General features: G+C 38.3%; 1 protein-coding gene across 4 annotated transcripts in view; it reads left to right on the top strand.

Moving 5' to 3' along the window:
• FYB1 (FYN binding protein 1) overlaps positions 1-18,774 on the top strand; it is a 93,107-nt gene that overhangs the window by 10,813 nt on the left and 63,520 nt on the right. For 2 of the 4 annotated variants that reach the window (XM_072416625.1, XM_072416623.1), the window contains exon 1: positions 6,407-6,574. The exons of 1 other annotated variant lie outside the window; for it this stretch is intronic. In XM_072416625.1, coding sequence (XP_072272726.1) covers positions 6,425-6,574 — 150 coding nt within the window. In that variant the 5' untranslated portion in view covers positions 6,407-6,424. Of the gene's footprint in view, positions 1-6,406; positions 6,575-18,042; positions 18,552-18,774 lie in introns of those variants that run through there. One more of the 4 variants, XM_072416624.1, reaches the window with a different exon arrangement.

Here is an 18,774-nt window from a genome sequence, read left to right as displayed (position 1 = left end):
TGCTCAAGGAACCCCCAACAACCTCTGGAGGAACCTGGGTTAAGAAACACTGGGTTAATCCTTCACTTACCTAACCACCTACTGTGCTGCAGGAGTCACGTTTACTGGTAGCAAGAAGTCCTGCCCTAATACTTTAATTTCCCAGAATTCCAGCCTGATGGGTAAGAGCTCTAAAATAATTAATTGTTAGTAGAAAGAAAAAAAAATCTTACCTGCAACTGAGACTTAAATGTGGTCATAACTTTGACAAGTTTGTAGTCTAAGTTGGCCAAAAAAACAAATTAAGTCAATTGTTTCTCAACCAGGGTTCCTCCAAAGATTGTTAGGGGTTTCTTGAGCAATGGGCAGTTTGTGACTCTCAGGTCAGTTTAGGTGACACCAATGATCTTTTTGGCTATCTGTAAGGCTGACATTCTTCCCAATGGCCAGGAATGTAAGAGGAATTCTTCCCATAAACCACCATGCTAATATAATGTGAGCTGTGAATATAGTATTTATAGAAGGGTTCCCTGAAGACCTGAAAGGTATTTCGAGGGTTCCCCCATGTTAAAAAGGTCGAGAAACACTGGTTTAGAAAACCTTGTTTTTGCTTCCTTAGTGGCCAGCATTTTTGGATGAAAAAGTTAAACACGTTGTTAGGTAAGGTATAGGAAAACAAAAACTGCTATGTGACCACTAGTGACATGCTGTATTTTTTTCCATACTTCAGCTTCAGATATGCAATCTGCCATCTTTAATCCTTCCCATATTTCAGTAAATACACCCCGGGTCAGTAACACAATACACTCACACGTGTCTTGGGATTTGCATGGGAAGTACAAGGCAGTGAGTGGACCTTTGTTATCCCTCTACCTGGCTTTTTGTCATGCAAACATTACACACACACACATTTGTGCACAAATAGTTCTTTAGAAAAGTATTTTTGTAAAGAATGGATGTGTTTTATACCATGCTGTGTACTGTGAGGAGCTGAGAATGCCACAAAGAGGAAGTTCTCTGTGCTGACACTGATCACCGTCTTACCATGCTGCTGTCAAACTGGGCTCCTGACCACTGTCTAGAAAGAGAGCGGATCAAAGTCACATCCGGCCTAATGTTTACATGCAACCAGACTCCGCATTTAGGATGAAGTGATGGGTTCCTCGCTGCTGTCTGAGCTTTCTCCCTCATCAATGGGGCCATGACATTCTCAGAACTTATTTGAAAGTTAAGTTATTGTTGTCGCCATGAGTTTTAAAAGGTTCCTTTAACATAGCAAGGCACTGAAAACTATGCCATGGTGATAAGAGAATGTTAATTAAAACAGCAAGGGCTAACAAGAGTAGTCATTATAAATTAGATTTTGGAGTTTCTCATAGGATAAAAATCTACATTTTTATTGAAAATTCATATTAAAAAATACATACTCGTTAAATATAAAAAACATAATTGCATTTCAAGGTATTAACTAAAGTGGAAACATTTTGTGAGACAAATACAGATATGACCGACGCGTTTAGCATGTAAATCCTGCTTCTTCAGGGGAAAAGAGGAAGGAGAAAGTATTGACCTCCCTAGCGGTAACCCCGAGTGTGACTCGGGGGTAGAAAAAAGTTGCTAAAAGCGGTAACCCCGAGTCACACTCGTTGTAGGTAATCCTATGGAAGTAATAGTAAATACAGCGCTTACCTGATCCGCCGGCGTCCCACGTCTATTGCCGCGACCTCCGTCATCTTCTCTTTTCCTCGGCCGGCTTCTGCACCCAATGAGTCACCAGGGAGTTTCTGGTGACGTCGGTGCGTGTGTACGTTGCCAGCGTGTATTGCATTCAATGCAAAATAACTGTATTGAATGCAATACATTGGATTTATATGTGTAAAAGCAGTAAAATGTTTTCAAGAACATTTATTTTACAGTATATATAATAGTATGAGTATAATATGTATAAAAAAAAATATTTATTCAATTTATTATTTTGACATGATTTTGTGTTTCAAACTTTATTATACTCGTACTATTATATTATACTGTAAAATAAATGTTCATGAAAAACTATGTACCGCTTTTAGACATATAAAACCGGAAAGAAAAACACCGCTAGGGAGGTTAATCATTGAAAATTAAAAAATAGTAATATCAATATTGCTTATCAATAATAATTTTATCACCAATTACAATAAAAGTAGTTGCCCTTGAAGAGCTAAATACACTAAAGTAGGAACAGTTTCCAATCGCAGTGAAGTTATGGGCTCCTAAGGATAAAGGGTATGAAATTCTAAAGCCTTTGGACTGGGATAAAGAATCTTACCCTCAAAAGTAATTATATCTGCAAAGAAGATAAGAAAAGAAAAAAGAGGAGTCATTCAGTTCCATATGTTATATCATTTCAACCCCCTAATGGGAAATGATATCTATTGTATCAGAAACAATTTGCTTTCAGACATTCTCTAAAAGTTCATAAAGAGCTGTCTGAACACAGCAAACACTCAAAGACCAACTAAGCCCAAAACTGAACAATGGAAATTCAAATGGAAATCAGATTGGTAAATAAAAACAAACAGTGTATAGAAGAAAAGAAATAAGTACATTTCCGGTTCATGGGCCAAATGTGCTTTCACACTGCACTACATCTTGTTTCATCCTACCAGAGTTCAAACAGTGGAAGGGTCAATTAGATGTGACCATATAACCCCAAAAGTAGGAGGAACAATTGATCTAAACTACATTTCCCAACATTAAAGTGCAAGATAAAAGCACAAAAGGTCCTGATTGTGTGGATTGGTACACAGCTATAGTCAAGCACAGCTACATACCTTGTCCTTATTTGAATCCACCACTAGGAGACAGAAGTGCAAAGATGCTGCATAATGTATGAGAATAAAAAACAACATACAAAAACACTGAACCTAAAAATGAAAATTAAAACAATTTCAACTTTTTTCATGGTGATTATATGTAAAGAACACAGAAAAATAAAACCATTTATCTTAATATAAACAGTATAGAAAAAGAGAGAGTTTCTGATATATAAATATATATATATATATATATATATATATATATATATATATATGTAAAGAAAGAAAGAAAGAAAGAAAGAAAGAAAGAAAGAAAGAAAGAAAGAAAGAAAGAAAGAAAGAAAGAAAGAAAGAAAGAAAGAATTTTTATATATACAGTATAGAGTATAGAGAAAGAGAAAGTATATAAATATATATATATATATATAGTAAAGTATATATATATATACCCTAAATGAGTTTTTCAGAGTACAGGTTGACAATCTAAAATCCGTCCATTGATAATCCTGATCCTTCAGTTTCCCAGCATAAATTTCGGATTGCAATTTCAATACAGGGACTGCAGTACATTGTTTGTCCACCAATGTTTTGATGGCGCTGTTCTCCAGAAACAGCTGTTAGGTCCTGCTTGCTAAACTAAATACATGTTGAGACGTCCCTGCTGCCTGCTCCCTGGAATTGTGCCGGATGTCTGCGTGTGCTGCTAGAGGAAAGCTGTCTGTGTGTGGAGGGAAGTATACAAAAGAATCCTGAATTTTCAAAAATCTGACACTCCTCAGGTCCGGAGGTTGCCGAATTTTTTAATGTCAACCTGTATACATATATACTCTGAAAGAAAGATAGAAAGAAAGACATTTTATATTTAATATATACAGTATAGAGGAAGAGGGAGTTTATATATATATTATATTTAACAGTAATTGTTTGTGAGTTGTTCACTCCTCCGTTGAATTCCTTTTGAAAATTTTAAAGCCTTCTGTATTTACGATAAAATTGAATGAAGTTCTTGGGACTGCTTTCCCACATGACTAGGCTGGCTTACATTTTTTGCCATTGTCCATTTCACCTGTAGGAGGCAGTATAACCCAAAGATTTAAGAAGTACTTTGTCCAATATTAGACTCCAAAAAAGGGTTTTACAATGACTGCAAAAATATTTTGAATTACATTAAAACAGACCATTAATATACAAGTAAATAGAAGGTCCACTTTTTTTATATCTGTCCTGTAGACTCAAAAAGATGTAAGGAGATATCTTTCCAAGGTCAGGTGAATCACCATTTGCACAGCTGTCATGATAACACCACTCATTCAAATCTAAAAAGAAATACTTTAAATTATTCATTTAATATTTTTTGGAGTTGTCTGCTTTTATGTATGTGAAATTTAAGTGATTGGTCTTAGACATACTTCAAGCAAATAAAGCTGTAAAAAGATGTTGGGACCTGCATGTTGGTACATGGGAATCAATAGACCTTTGTAAGCTAGCTCCAATTACTCATAGGTTACACCCAATGGTATAGTAAAAACTAAAAACTAATTGTGAAAACTAAAAATCCCATCAGCCACTATGTCATGGCAGACATGTCCAACTAGGGCTCCATCCATAGTGGACGAGTGTAGACGCAAAGCAGCAGAAAACGTATTATTGCCAGGATTTCTAGAGAAAAAAAAGAGCCTAAAAACGAAAATAATACAGTTACTGCATCTTAGAACTGGTAAACCGAGAAGTTTTTGTGTTTGCATACACATTAATCTCTCCTTCCGAGAAACACAGTTTAGGGACAGTTCTCCTTTATGTACCATGATGGACTTTTCCAAATTGTTTTCAGTTGGTATGTGAACAGTACATTCACTTAATAATAACCATAATAAGCCTATTAAGTAACAAAAGTACTTCCTAGCTGACCAAGAACAAGCATTCTTTTGTAACATTCAGAATTGGTTTAATGGTGCAGACAATTCTAAGATCAGCATTTATTCCTGGCTAACAACACCGTGACAATGGAATTTGCCTTTCATTCATGTCAGGTAGGTGATTGTCTCTAGGACTAGCTGGAGATAGGTAAGCACTTACCACTAGTGTTTGCTAGTTGTGGGCAAGGGCTTGCTGCTATTAAAAGGTAGGTCAAGGTAAATGTTTGCCATTAGGGTTAGCCAGGAATGGGTAAGCGCTTCCCACTAGGGTTAGTTAGCGATGGGTGATTGTTGCTAGGAATAGCTGGGGGTAGGTAAGCACTTGCCACTAGGGTTGGATAAGGATGGTTAGGAGCTTTTTGCTAGGGTTACTAACCTAAGGGTAAGTGCTTGCTATTAGGGTTAACTAGGAATAGGTAAGCCCTTGCCACTAGGGTTAGCTATCATGAGTAATGGCTTGCCACAAGGGATGCTAAGGATGGGCAAGTGCTTGCAGCTAGAGTTAGCTGGGAATTGGTAGGAATTTGCCAATGGGGTCAAATAGGGATGTGTAGGTGTTTGCAAACTGGGTTATCTTGGGATGGATAAGAGCTTGCTTCTAGGTTAGGTAATGGTAATGGTAAGTAATTTCCACTGGGTTTAGTTAGGCTTAGGTAATAAGTTATTACTAAGGTCAGACAGGGATGAATAACAGCTTGCAATTAGGCTTAGTTTGGAATGGATAAGAGCTTGCCACTAGGGTTAGTTTGGGATGGATAACAACTTGCCACTAGGGGTAGATAGGTGAGGGTAAGAGCTTGCCACTAGGGTTAGTTTGGTTAGTTTGGGATGGATAACAGCTTGCAACTAGGGTTAGTTTGGGGTGGATAACAGCTTGCCACTAGGGTTAGTTTGGGATGGATAACAGCTTGCCACTAGGGTTAGTTTGGGATGGATAGCAGCTTGCAACTAGGGTTAGTTAGGGATAGGTAAGCACTTGCCACTAGGGTTTGTTGGGGATAGGCACGCACTTGCCACTAGGGTTAGTTTGGGATGGATTACAGCTTACAATTAGGGTTAGTTAGGGATAGGTAAGCACTTGCCACTGGGGTTAGTTTGGGATGGATAACAGCTTGCCACTAGGGGTAGATAGGTGAGGGTAAGTGCTTCATTCTAGGGTTAGCTTTGGATGGTAAGCTCTTGCTGCTAGAAGAGGGCGGCACCCATAAAATGTAAACAGATCTTTTCTTTTAGTGAAGATAGTACTAATGGCTATGTTAGTTTTAGCAGTAGTATGAAGTCATGAGTTTCCCAAAAAGTAAATCTGTTGTGGTTTGACCAATGGGTATACAGAAGATAAAGCTGGTTCCAGACCTCCAGAAAATACCGGGCACCGCAGCCATCTCTCGCTGAGTTTGTGCTTGGTGCCTCAGGTGGACAATCTCTAGCGTTGAGTATTGTCACAAAAGGGCATTCCTTGCTTACTACAAACTTCTTGCTGTACATAAATATGAAGATTGCACAGCTAAAAGGGCTTTGTCTGCTGGCTGGGGCATTTATTTACCTCTGCAGAACACTTACCTGCAGCAGCATGCATATAATAGGTAAAACAGGCTTCTATATTCCTCCGGCCTGTTTTGCAACCTGCAGCGGTGACTTATATGTGATGTCTGCAGGAATTGTTCCAACCTAACATTTTAGTTTCCCTTTCAGCTTCCCTTTAGCTAGTTCCTATTTAAGCAATGTCACTTTATGAGAAGTTTAATTGTTTCTCACTTGGCAAGCCTTGTCCTCAATATAACACAAGCAGGGAACTTTCACGGCTATCTGGAATACAGCGATAGGATCTTTCCTGACTTACCACACCTGGTCTTTCACCTTTGCTGCAGAATCACGTTATGTGTAAGTAGCAAGATATGTAAATTAGTTTTATACCATTTGTGTCTGTTTGTGTGACTGCTCTATTGTATCAGTGGAAAACCAGCTGGTATCACTGCCTGGGTGACTACATTGGGGCCTTTGGGCACATGCAGGTTTTGCCTCTCCAGGGGTGACGTGATGAGCCCAAAGGGCCAGCAACTGATATATGTGTTTTGTACAGCCTGCCTCTGTATGTTAGAAACATGTACATACAGCATGGAGGGAGAAGGGAGAAATGCCCTTCATGCTAATACGAGCCAGGTTTATTCTTTAATAGGTGCAGGGGTGTGGGTGCAAAAAAGGGACCTAAATGCTTGCGGTTCACCTGTGCAAAGGCTGTTTCCATCAGACCCTAATCACATAGGTGTTCTGCTTCATCAGGGCTCTTTTACAGTGTATCCAAACCCAAAAACAAAAATGTAAATGTTTGCAGCTTACCATTTCTTGGATTTGGTGGCTGTTCGGGTTTTTATTTTCCCCCCTTTTCACCTGGTGATTCTGCCAATAACACACCTCCTATCCTAAGGAGACAACACTCACTTACTATACTCTATCAGGACAACAGAAACTGGACATGACAATGGAACTCTGGACTTTTCCTACATTATAGAATTATAGAAGGGTGTGGTTCTGCAGTAGATAGCTGAGAACTTTGTCAGCAAGGACATTGCAGCAATTTCTGGTAGGATTGACATTGCTGAACCTATCAAAGGAAAATGCTGTCAATGGTATATTTACCAGACCAAAGGGTCTAAGTCAGAATTATTTTTTTGGTATTGTTAAATGTGCTGTACAAATGTATAGTTAAATGTACGCCTAATATATATATATACATATATATATATATATATATATATATATATATACATTGTTTTAAAGTGGATCTATAACAAACTATTTTACCAGTAAAAAACCAGTGTACCAGTGTAAAGCCATTGGTTCCTCCGCAATTCTAGTTCTAGTCATATCTGCGTCGTCCCGTCTTCCTTTTTTGTCACGGGCTGGACATCGGACGCCACCATCTTCTTCCTCTTCTTCTGGGTTCTTCTTCACTTTCCTCTTTAACTCTTCACCCTTTTACTTCTTCATTCTTCACTTTCTAGGTGCAATATTGGGCAACGCTTTTCAGGAAGCTGCGTGAGATTGGCACAAGTAGGGGAAAGCCCCCTTGGCCATGCAGAAAAGGAGCAGCTCACAGCCTCCTGGGATAAGTGAGGTATCCCAAAAGGCTGCAGGCTTCTCATTCAGTCTTTATGGCTGCAGCCTTAATAACTGAAGAAGAGAGACCTTCTCTTTAAATGAAAAAAAAAAATTAAAAAATGAAAAAAACTCAATTTTTGCCTTATATAAAAGGGTTATCTTCCCTTTTATATCAATTAAAATGTGACAATAGGTCCACTTTAAGAGGCTGCATTGGTGGTCTTCATTAGGAAAATTCTAAGTAAAGAAATCAGGTGCCATATGTATCCGACATCTGTAAGTAAACACTACACTTTCAGTTACTCACCACATGACCCAGCCTGGATTTGCCCATTTCATCTAAGATGTGTGCCCAGTCTGGAACATTAAATGTTGTGGCTGCTTCTTTTTTATGATGGCACTGCCTTTGGGCTGCAGTGATGAACTTAATGCTTTTGAGGGTTAGTAGCATATACGTGCCACTTATAAGGCCAATTTCCTAGCTGGTTTTACAAACGTAGAATATACATATCTTTTCATACTTATCTTTATATATTTGTTGTAAGTCAGTCATTCAGAAAGAACTGGATCCACATAAGCAGGGCACAAGCAGACTGGAGAAGGGGTCAGGAATTGTAGCCTAGATCATGATCTCATAACAGGTGCTCTTTAAGTCCAATTAAAGGAATCTATGCTGAAAGAAATATACAAAAAGCCAATAATCTCTCCTCTTATTTAATTAAAGCAGGTTTCTGTGCTGATCGTCTGACTTAAGTCTCTGACCTCTAATAAGTATGTAGATGAGGAGCACTGACTCAACTTAAGGTGCGTACACACTTCCAATTTTTATCGTTCCAATCGAACGACGAACGATCAATTGGGCAAAAAATCGTTCGTAAAAAAGTAACCAACGACGCCGACGAACGAGGAAAGTCGCTGGAAACGAACGACCGGACCGGCGGATCGGATTGGATGACGATCGTTGAACATCGTTCGTGTGTACGGTCGTTCGTTGATCGTCCATGGTCAGAGCATGCGTGATGAACGAACGTCCGTTTACTTTCCTGTCGTGCACATAGTTCCTCTATCGCTTAAACGATCGTATCTATTGTGTGTACAATATCTACGAACGATCGTGTCGTTACCTCTATATGCAGGATCGGTGCTATACGATCATTCGTGTATATCGTGCAGGAACGTTCGTCGTTCGTTTTCCGACGATAATAATTGGAAGTGTGTACGTAGCTTTACTGCATGATTACTCTACAGCAGGGGTGTCAAACTCAAATACACAGAGGGCCAAAACTAAAAACTTAGACAACCTTGAAATCTATTGAAAAAATTGAGGACATTTTTCCTTCTCATTAGATATAAACCCTTTTCATATGGAAACAAAGAAGTTTTGCTTCACATTCAATCTGGAACAAGTTTATAATAGAGAAAGAGGCCTAGTTTTATTTAGGAAAAATCTTATGCCTCTTTCTCTATTTGTAGCCTTCTGAGTTAAATTTCAATGGTAACCTTTTTTCACAGGCTAACAATAATAATAACAATATTCTTCTATGAAAATCCAACCATTCAAGTCGAAGCCTTGGAGTAACAAGGAAAAGTACAGCTGAGGGGGAGTGCTGGAAATGCCAGACGCGCCAATGTGGAGCTAAATCTTATGAGTGGCCCACCGCTGAAACTCCCTCTTCATTGAAATAGCGCTGCTACTAAAATTCCCAGCATTATTTGCATCTATAAAACAGTCCAATGCGGGGCCATGCATAGGCGGAGAGCCTGCTAGTCTATAGACGCAAGTGATGCCAGGAATTGTAGTAGCAGCACTATTTCAATGCAGCGGTGGGCTAGCTGCAGTTCATATTTAGGATTCCTATGGGGGCCAAAAAAAAGGACATTGGGGGCCAGATTTGGCCCCCAGGCCAGAGTTTGACACCCCTGCTTTAGATCATTGCCTCTCAGCAAATAGACAAACAATACCAGCCACAATTGGCATAATAAGGTTTAGGTTTTTTTTCTTATTAACATTACTTTAGTGTGTTGTCAGTGGATACAGTGGATTTTTTTTTTAAATATAATCTATAATCTCAAAAAAAATGTTGTTGTTATTGTGACTTTTTTATGTATGTTTCCTGTAGAGTGGATGAACCAGTAGCAAGGTTCAACTAAAACCACTTCCTCTTCTACCCCCGACCCCTTCCAGGTCTAATGGCTCTGAGAATTAACAAATTGCTAGAAAAACTTCCCTATGGCTTTTTATATTCTTTTCTTAGGAGGACTTCTCCAAGGTCCTTGTATGTCTACTTCGATACCTAACTTTTTTTTTAGGAAGACCCTTCCACATTCTGCTCTTATTACTATTTGTTTTTAAAGTGGATCCTATCAAAGGTCCTCTGTCTCTTGTTGGTTTTGCGGTCTAATTGGGCGGTGTACCCATGTGCTAAATATACAAGGGCAGATGGTCTAATATTTGATCACAAAGAAGGCTATTTGTGCTTTGTTGTGCCATGTCATGCCAATAGGGTGCCACATGGTACTAATTAACCAGCAAACCCAAAGAGCTAGTTCTACGTTTTGGCTACATTGACACATCTCTAATCTGAAATTTATGCTTTCAGCTTCATATTCTTTTCATAGCTACTAACCCATGAATGACCCTTAGTGGTCCTTTATTTCTATGAGCAAGTATTTGGGACCCCAGAGAGCTGTAAATTAGCGCCCCCCCCCCCCCCCGACACATTTATTTTCTTCTTTATTTCCCCACAATGTTTCTGAGACTTTTGGTGATCTTCATAAGCCATTTGGGTTCTTGTAGTCTCTTTACCATAAAAAACACCAGAAACAGTTTGGTTCAGATTTGGTCCAAACCCAAATACAGGTAGTGCCCGGGATACATATAAGATAGGGACTATAGGTTGGTTCTTAAGTTGAATTTGTATGTAAGTCGGAACAGGTACATTATTTTAATAAATGCAATTAGGACAGATGTTTGTCTTACCATATTATTAGGCATGTGGTGTCAGTTACTGTATAAAATCCTCACTGTGAGTTCATCACAAATAAAAGCAAAAAAGAGCAAGCTGTGCTTTGATATGCAAAAAGAAACAACTGCAGAATAGTCTTGGTCATTAAAGAGTTACAAGATGTTGCAGAAGAGCTCAGTCTCAGCTGTGTTTAGCAAAAGATTTCTTCTGCAAGTCATGCAAACCGCCCCCTCCTCACTTCAAGCCTCCGTCCTGCACATGAAAGAGCAGGGAAGCTCATTCGAATTTAGGAGTCCTCCGTTTGTTGGATGTTTTTAACTCGGAGACTACCTGTATTGAGATATGTGAGGACAAGCAGCTCTAGAACTGAACAGAGACATGATGGTGCAACACCATGCTCATATAAAGATCCAATACAACCCAGTATTATAAATTCATTTTTCAAATCATTTGGGCACTAAGAATTTTAGGTACGGCTGCTACTGAGTTTAACATTAAAGCAAATTTGGTGAGATCTAGTAATGGCACCACTGTGGTGATCACTATTCTCCTTGCTAGAGGCTCTGACAAAGGAAAGCAAAGCCCTGCCTCTACCAATTCCTGCATCTACTATTCTTTTTAAAACCCTTTCTACATAAACTAGAATATTAGAAAATTTAATAGTGACAGGTGTTACAGTTACCCAGTCAGCTGCTATTTATGGACCTTCTGTTCATTTCTACTGGTTTTTAATACACAACTGCTGATAGTTTTAACAACACCACTGCACATTGGAGCTGATTTACTAAAGGAATATAGACTTCTCAATGAAGCAAAGTGAATGATCTCCTTGTTGGGGACATTTAGCTTAGTAAATGAAATGAAGCTCTGCTGATGCCAATCATCCAATCATGTGCAAGAAAAATTCATGTTTTTTAAAGATTTCTTTGCACATGATTGGGTATTCTTTATAAAAAATTACATGTCCTCAGCTAAGTGAATTGTCTCTTGAAGGCACACCCTTAAAGGCCCATACAGACATCAGATTACTGACTTTTAATGTTCATTGCCAAAGACAGATGAAGTGCTGTTCTGTTCTATGGAGAGGGGAGAGGAAAGGACGAGTGGGAAAGATGAAAAAGCCAAGGAATATTGATGAACAACATCAGGGTATTGCTGTACATATATCAGATTTTTGTCCAAAAAAAGAACCATTTGGCTCAGGCCACAATCCTCTGACTTACATAGTTTATGTCATTTCAGCCCCATCACACCAAAACAGAAAATGGGGAAGACGTGAATTAGGGAAGCACCAAAAGTCAGAGTTGTCATGCAAGGTGACACTTTGGTAACTGCAGAATACTTCTATATTCTCAGAACACAGTTACATTCTTCTCAAAAAAACTTGCCCTTGATAACTATTCACTTAGCAAAATTAGTTATTCCCTTGCAAGCAATAGTCCGCTCAGCTTAGTAAATGGAGATGAAGCTCTGCTGATCATATGCAAAGAAAAATCTTGTTTTTTTTCCTTGCACGTGATTGGGTGGTCTTTGCAAAGTTTCGCATTCACTAAGATAAGTGAAATATCTCTAGCAGGGTGATAATTCACTTTGCTAAGTGAACAGCCTAAATGTTGTATGAGGGACATGTATGTCTAGGGTTGGGTGGACGCTGTTATTTTCTTAAGAAATGTGATCATAGAATTACACATATTCACAGTTATATGAAGGGTTGTTCAGCAGCACAGTGGCTCAGTGGTTAGCACTCTGGCTTTTGCAGTGCTGGGTCCCAGGTTTGAATCTCGACCAGGACAATATCTGCATGGAGTTTGCAGGTTCTCCCGTGTCTGCATGCCTTTTCTCTGGGTACTGCGGTTTCCTCCCACATTCCAAAAACATGCAGTAAGGGTAATAGGTTTCCCCCTAAATTGACCTTAGTGGTAATGACATATACTATGTGAGCCCCTTTTAGGGACAGTAAATGACATGACTATGGACTTTGTACAGCGCTGCTTATTATGTTGGCGCTATATAATTAAGTAGCTGGAATCACCTTTTTCCTGTTTTAGGATATTTAGTGCAGTGACTATTGTAATGTCATTACTGTCATCCTGCTGGTATTTATAGTTCCAGCATCATGATAAAGTTTTACTGTCATCGAACAATCTTTTCATTTTTTTAAACAAGGCGTTATATCCCATGACCTCTGTGTTGGTTCTGTGTTGAGAAGGTTGGGTCATAGCATAGTGAAAGAATGAAAATCTGCAAGTACAACAATTAAAGTAGAATTGTCTTTAAAAAAAAATCAAACTTACCTTTATTTTTGAGGGGCCCTCAATCCTTCCGCAATTTTAGTCCAGTAGGTCATATGCCGTCATGGATTCCTTCTTATTTCTGGTGCAAACTGGACAGCGGGCACCGCCATCTTCTTCCTTCTTATTCCACCTTCTGCTTAGGTCACTTGATCTAGCACTGAGCAGATGCGCGTGATGTGTATCGGTCTCACACATGCACCGTCTTTTTTTTTTCAATTTTAGGAAAGCTCAATGATGACGGATGCCCAATCTCAGACATGCGAAGAAGGAGCAGCCCACAGCTTCCTGGGATACAAGAGCCACCTTTTATATTATTTTAAATGTGATGATAGGTCTGCTTTAAGATAAAATTAAATTGAATAAAAAGCTCACAGGGTGCATTTGGCTTAGTCAATGTGGTGATGGTTCTCTTTACAAACAATACCTAATCGTGCGAGAAAAGCTAAAACAACAGGATTTATGGTTGTACATCATTGGATGACTGTGAAGGTTCCCATTTATCCAGGACATTGTATATCTAGTAGCAGATAGTCACACTCAGCTCGACTTGTTCCAGGTTTCCAAGCTGCTTCTCCTGCTTGATCTGAAGGAACAGCTTGAAAAGAAAACACATATGATTAGATGGGTAAAGCAGAACTTAACCTGTGATACTTACCCATTCATATTCACTCGCAGGGTGTCACTATCTTCTTTTCTTCCTGCGGGCAATTGCGGTAATTTATTTATTCCTGGCACGAGTAAGGGAAGCCGGGATTGCTGGGTTATTATTATTTTTACACAGTATTATATAGCACCATCATAATATGCAGCTCTGTACAATGTCCACTATGGACTTTGACTATAGAGAGCTTTAATAAATGAGGCCCAATGTATGAACATATCATAGACAATATAAAAGTTCTTTCAGTTTATTACTTATTGCATTCTTTATTACTAAGTTTTTTTTTTGCATATAATGCCAATATTTTGTTAAAACAAATCTTTATGCAAATTATTTTTTCTGATGAAATGCATTTTCTAGTAGTGTAAAAATAAACTTCCCAGTTTTGATGATGGAGAAGATGCATGTTCCTTTGTCTGCAAAACTAGAAACGCAGAAGTGCTGCCAAAGTTCTATAGTAAAAGATCTATACTAGCTGTAGCAGCAATGTTAGCGTTGATTCTGAATTTTGGATGATGTTAAATTTGAACCATTGGCCAAATCTATATATACTTTTCAAGAGGGTTTTTTTGGTGCTTTGGATTTACAAAAAGCTGTTTGGGAGCAAAGGGTGTTTCTGCAATATATCTCTGCCTTTGTTTCTTTCTGGGCACCATATATATATAAATATATATATTTATATATATATATATATATATATGTGTGTGTGTGTGTGTATGTGTGTGTGTGAAAGAAGTCACTCAGGTAGTTATTGCGGTCCCATCATGTCATCAGACAGAGGTCCCAGAACCCTCCAAACAATTCTGCACACTTTCATATATTGTGTAGCTCTGTATTACACTCATTTTTGCAACTCGCTTCAAAGCCATTGACTTCAATGAGACTTTTGGTTTGGAATTTCCGAACTTCAGAGGTTTGTCATTTTTGCCGTGGGAATTTAGTGAGAATTTAGTAAAACTTTGCAGTTAACCCCTCATGATGTCCTGATCTTCTCTTCTCAATCACACACATAAAAACTTGATGACATAAAAGCTGATGGCACAAAATATTGCTGATGTTATCATGCAGTCATTTACAAATAAAATATAATTTTTAATGCCACAAGTGTAAATATCTGTGGGTGACTTCTTGTCAGCCTCCTGGAATCCTCTCTATATTGCTCAGATGGTGAAAGGGAAATGACCAGGAGTCAAGTAGGTGAGCTCCATGCAGAGCCGCCATCAGAAATTTCTGAGCCCTATATTAGGTACACGTCCTGACCTCCCATGTCTAAAAGTTCCAGCATTGCAAAAGACAAGTGCTTATGACCTCTCGTACCTCTTGTCCCCCCTCCTTTCCCATGGCTGCCCTGGTCCCATGCACAAATACTTACAAGGAGCATGTTCTCTGATGGAAAGAGCAAAGCTAACCATCAAAGAATGGGGGCAGGGTGGAGATTTATATTTATTGCTTGAATAGAGGATCACAGGAGCTTTAAAACAAAAACTTTTCAAAGCATTATAGTTTGATTTTTCAGATTTAGAAGGGGGTGTGTCAGAGCTCTGCAGGAGGACCACTGCTTCCACACATAGAGCAAAGACCCTTCTATGCAAAAAGCTGTCGGGGTAATTTTTCTTACATATGCTGTGAGGGCTTGTTCACATTCACATGCTGGTGCACTGCAAGATGATAATTAAAGTTGTACTTGAAGAAATGGTCACCATAACCCCATAAAAATGGACAAGCACATTTTAAGGGGTCCCATGCAAAATTATTGTCATGGCAAGTCATAAACTTACTCTGGTACTGCAACTCAAGAAACACGAATAGGCCCTAAGACTTTGCCAATGACATCTGATTTAAACTTGTATTTTAATTGATATTTATTGATAATTGATATTAATGTGCTGCATCTTCATGTGCCATCAGGGGATTGGGTGGGACCTAGACCCGGCTGCATTGCACTACTGAACTTCTGTCTGCAGAGAGGTCCCAGGTACAGAACTTCCTGGAGCTCAGAATTAATCCTACCACCGCCTTACTTACTACAAGGTCACATATGTCTTTTCCTTGAACAACGGCATATGCACCTGTTTGCATTTTACTGACAGGATGTGGGACAGGAACCTGTAAATCTTTAGATTAAAATCTGGATGAGTTTAATCACTTAATCTGGTTGAACCTACTTGACACTGCAGCTTAGTTAAAAATGGCATATTTAAAGGTGAACCACAGTCTCTCCAATGTTTATTATCTCATTAAATATCATATCTTTTAACTATTTTTATTACTATGGAGGTATACATGCAAAGAAGGTGTTGCCGCTCGCATGTATAGTTTAATAAAATATACAAATAACTACTTAATACACGTGTGTTTTTAAATTACTTGTATGTATATGTAGCCATTTAAATATAAGAGATTATAAATAACTCCTAATATTTTTATCTTCTTTATATAGTGCCAACATATTATGCAGCGCTGTACAAATTCCATTATATGTCATTAGTTGTTCCTTAAAGGGGCTCACAATCTAATGTCCCTATCATATGTCCTTATTACAGTCTTTTGGGGGGCGGGAGCCATTTATTGGAGAGATCAGATTTAATATTAATAGAAATGTGTTTTGAATTCAAATGTATGTGTGGCTTGAAATGATATAAGTACATGATGTCATATTATAAGAAAGCTCAGCTTCTTGCTATGTACTATGCACTTCTACACAGTGGGTGTGTTGTTTGTTTTTTATCTCAATGCAGTTCTATGAAGCCAGGTCGGTCTGATTGCAAACATTACATTGTTAAGCAACCTACACAAACTAGATTGTCACCTGAGATGAATGATCATGATATTTTTGTCCAAGTTGATCATGTGTGGGGAGGACCACAGTCATTTACTATAGGGGAGAAAGCAATGGGGTGCCACTCGCTCGTCCTCCTCCTTCCTCTCTCCATAGAACTGATCCATCTGCACAGAACCCATTCATTCTCCTGTCACTGGAAACAATATGGAAAGTTGGTTTCCAGCAACATAAATGAAATATGTGTACATTGCTTTAGACACCTGGGCGTACATTATCCATCAAGTTCAAGGAGGTTTTTTTTTTTTCAATTGAATAACCGCCATATAGAACTGTAAAACACTTTTTGTGTTGATATATCAATGAGAGATAATGGTGAAAATAATTGTAATATGGATCGAATGTCAGGATTGTTGATAGTATTTATAATTTATATATATATATATATATATATATGTATAACCACCCTTTAACTACAAATTTTCAGTGTACCATCTGCTATTCATTCAGTATTAATATTGTTTTCACCATTAGATCTCATTTAAATAATATTTTGGAAGAAATCAGACATTCCCTCAAACAATATTATGTGGGAATCTTCCAGGTCCATATGCCTCAATGGCATTACCTAATTCCAACCAGAAATTGTTTGAGTGAATGTCAGTCTTTGTTTTAGAAATAGAGCCTCAATAACAAAGGCCTCCTTGACCAATCAATTTTTATTCAACATTCTGCAAAGATTCTTCAGAAACCCGGTTAGAATGCTATATATATATATATATATATATATATATATATATATATATATATTTTGGGGGTGTTGGATGACCTCTTCCCTTACAGTGGGGTGCTGCCTGATTACTGGATATAGTGGATGGAATTGTGTCCAGAATATAATAACAAAATAAGTGTATAATGTATGTATATATATAAATATATATAAATTTGTTTTAATTATAGAATCTGTTCCAGATCCAATGAGCACCACTGCCCATATATTACATCTCTTTTAAAGGTTTCTAACTACAAATGCTTTTAATGGTGCCCTGAAATCTGCAACAGCCATACACATCCAAAATTTTAGATTTAATCCTCTGTCTGTAAATATTTTTCTTTGGCACGTTGTAGTTGCATAATGAGAACCAAGTAAAACAGAGAATAAAATAATCAGATATATGTCTCGATACTTTTGGAAGGTTTGCTACTGCTGATGTCAGTTAGAATTATGTAGATAAGTTGGAGGATCGGATCTTGTCAATGGTATTGGGTAATATAGAGATAATATTGTGTATACTTTACTATAACAGAGTCAGAGTGCTAAGTGGACATATTGGACCTTGTACTAATGACTCCTTTTAGAACAATGTAACCCATGTAATGACTTCCTTTCACTGACCAGCTGTGTTGTTATGATATGCTTAATTTTGGGTTCTGGTTTGTAAGGAAATGAACTTGCCATTTTAGCATATAAGCTGTCACACTGAGGAAGCAATATCCTTGATAAGGGGAGTGCAGAGAGATGCCGCCATACTCCTGTGACTTCTTTAGCTTCCTGTGAAGATAATATTAGATGGACTTGTTTTTAAGAACAGTTACCATGAACTTGTAAGCCAAGTATAAAGTATACGTATTGCCAAAGAATCAAAGAATATCTCTGTGCCGTCAGAAATCCTCCTTCGGTGGTAATGTCTGCAGCTTTCTAGGTTGCGGCAATGACAAGATCCTGGTCTGTGCCATAATCCGATTAGGGCAAGAGCTCACCACCCAGCAATGAATGGAGTACTGCTTTATTGGATAAAAAAAACCATCAGTTCCTGCTATGGTTGAGTTTTTTATTTTGCTGAAAAATCTTGTAGTTAGGTAGCCAAAACTTCGGGACTCATTTCACACCTGGGGAGGAACTCTACGCAATTGGCCAAGCTGCAGGTAACAACATTTGGAATCTTCAAACAGCAACCCTGTGGCCAAAGGGGAATTTGCTATGCTTGGCCACTTACTGGAAAAACACTCAAGACTTTTGAGCATGGGCACACAGGATGGACTCCCCTTTTTTTACAAGGTTGGTGATTAGTGATTAATTTTACTGGAGGGTCTACTATTTAAGTAAACTGATTGGGCAAAGCACATATTCACTTTAATGGCCTATAAACAATGGTGCCAATTGTTGCTCAAAAGTTTGGCCAAAAGGATGTATGGAGAAGAATTGAAAAAAAAAGTTTTCAAGCTACAGTTTTCTGAACCTTAGCATTCCTCAATGCATCCTCTGTAAGTGGATGAGTAAC

This window comes from Pyxicephalus adspersus, chromosome 6, assembly GCF_032062135.1.
Source record: "Pyxicephalus adspersus chromosome 6, UCB_Pads_2.0, whole genome shotgun sequence".
In the NCBI taxonomy this organism is placed as follows: domain Eukaryota; kingdom Metazoa; phylum Chordata; class Amphibia; order Anura; family Pyxicephalidae; genus Pyxicephalus; species Pyxicephalus adspersus.
Note: the sequence above shows the minus strand (reverse complement) of the source record. Positions and strands in the feature narration are given on the sequence as shown.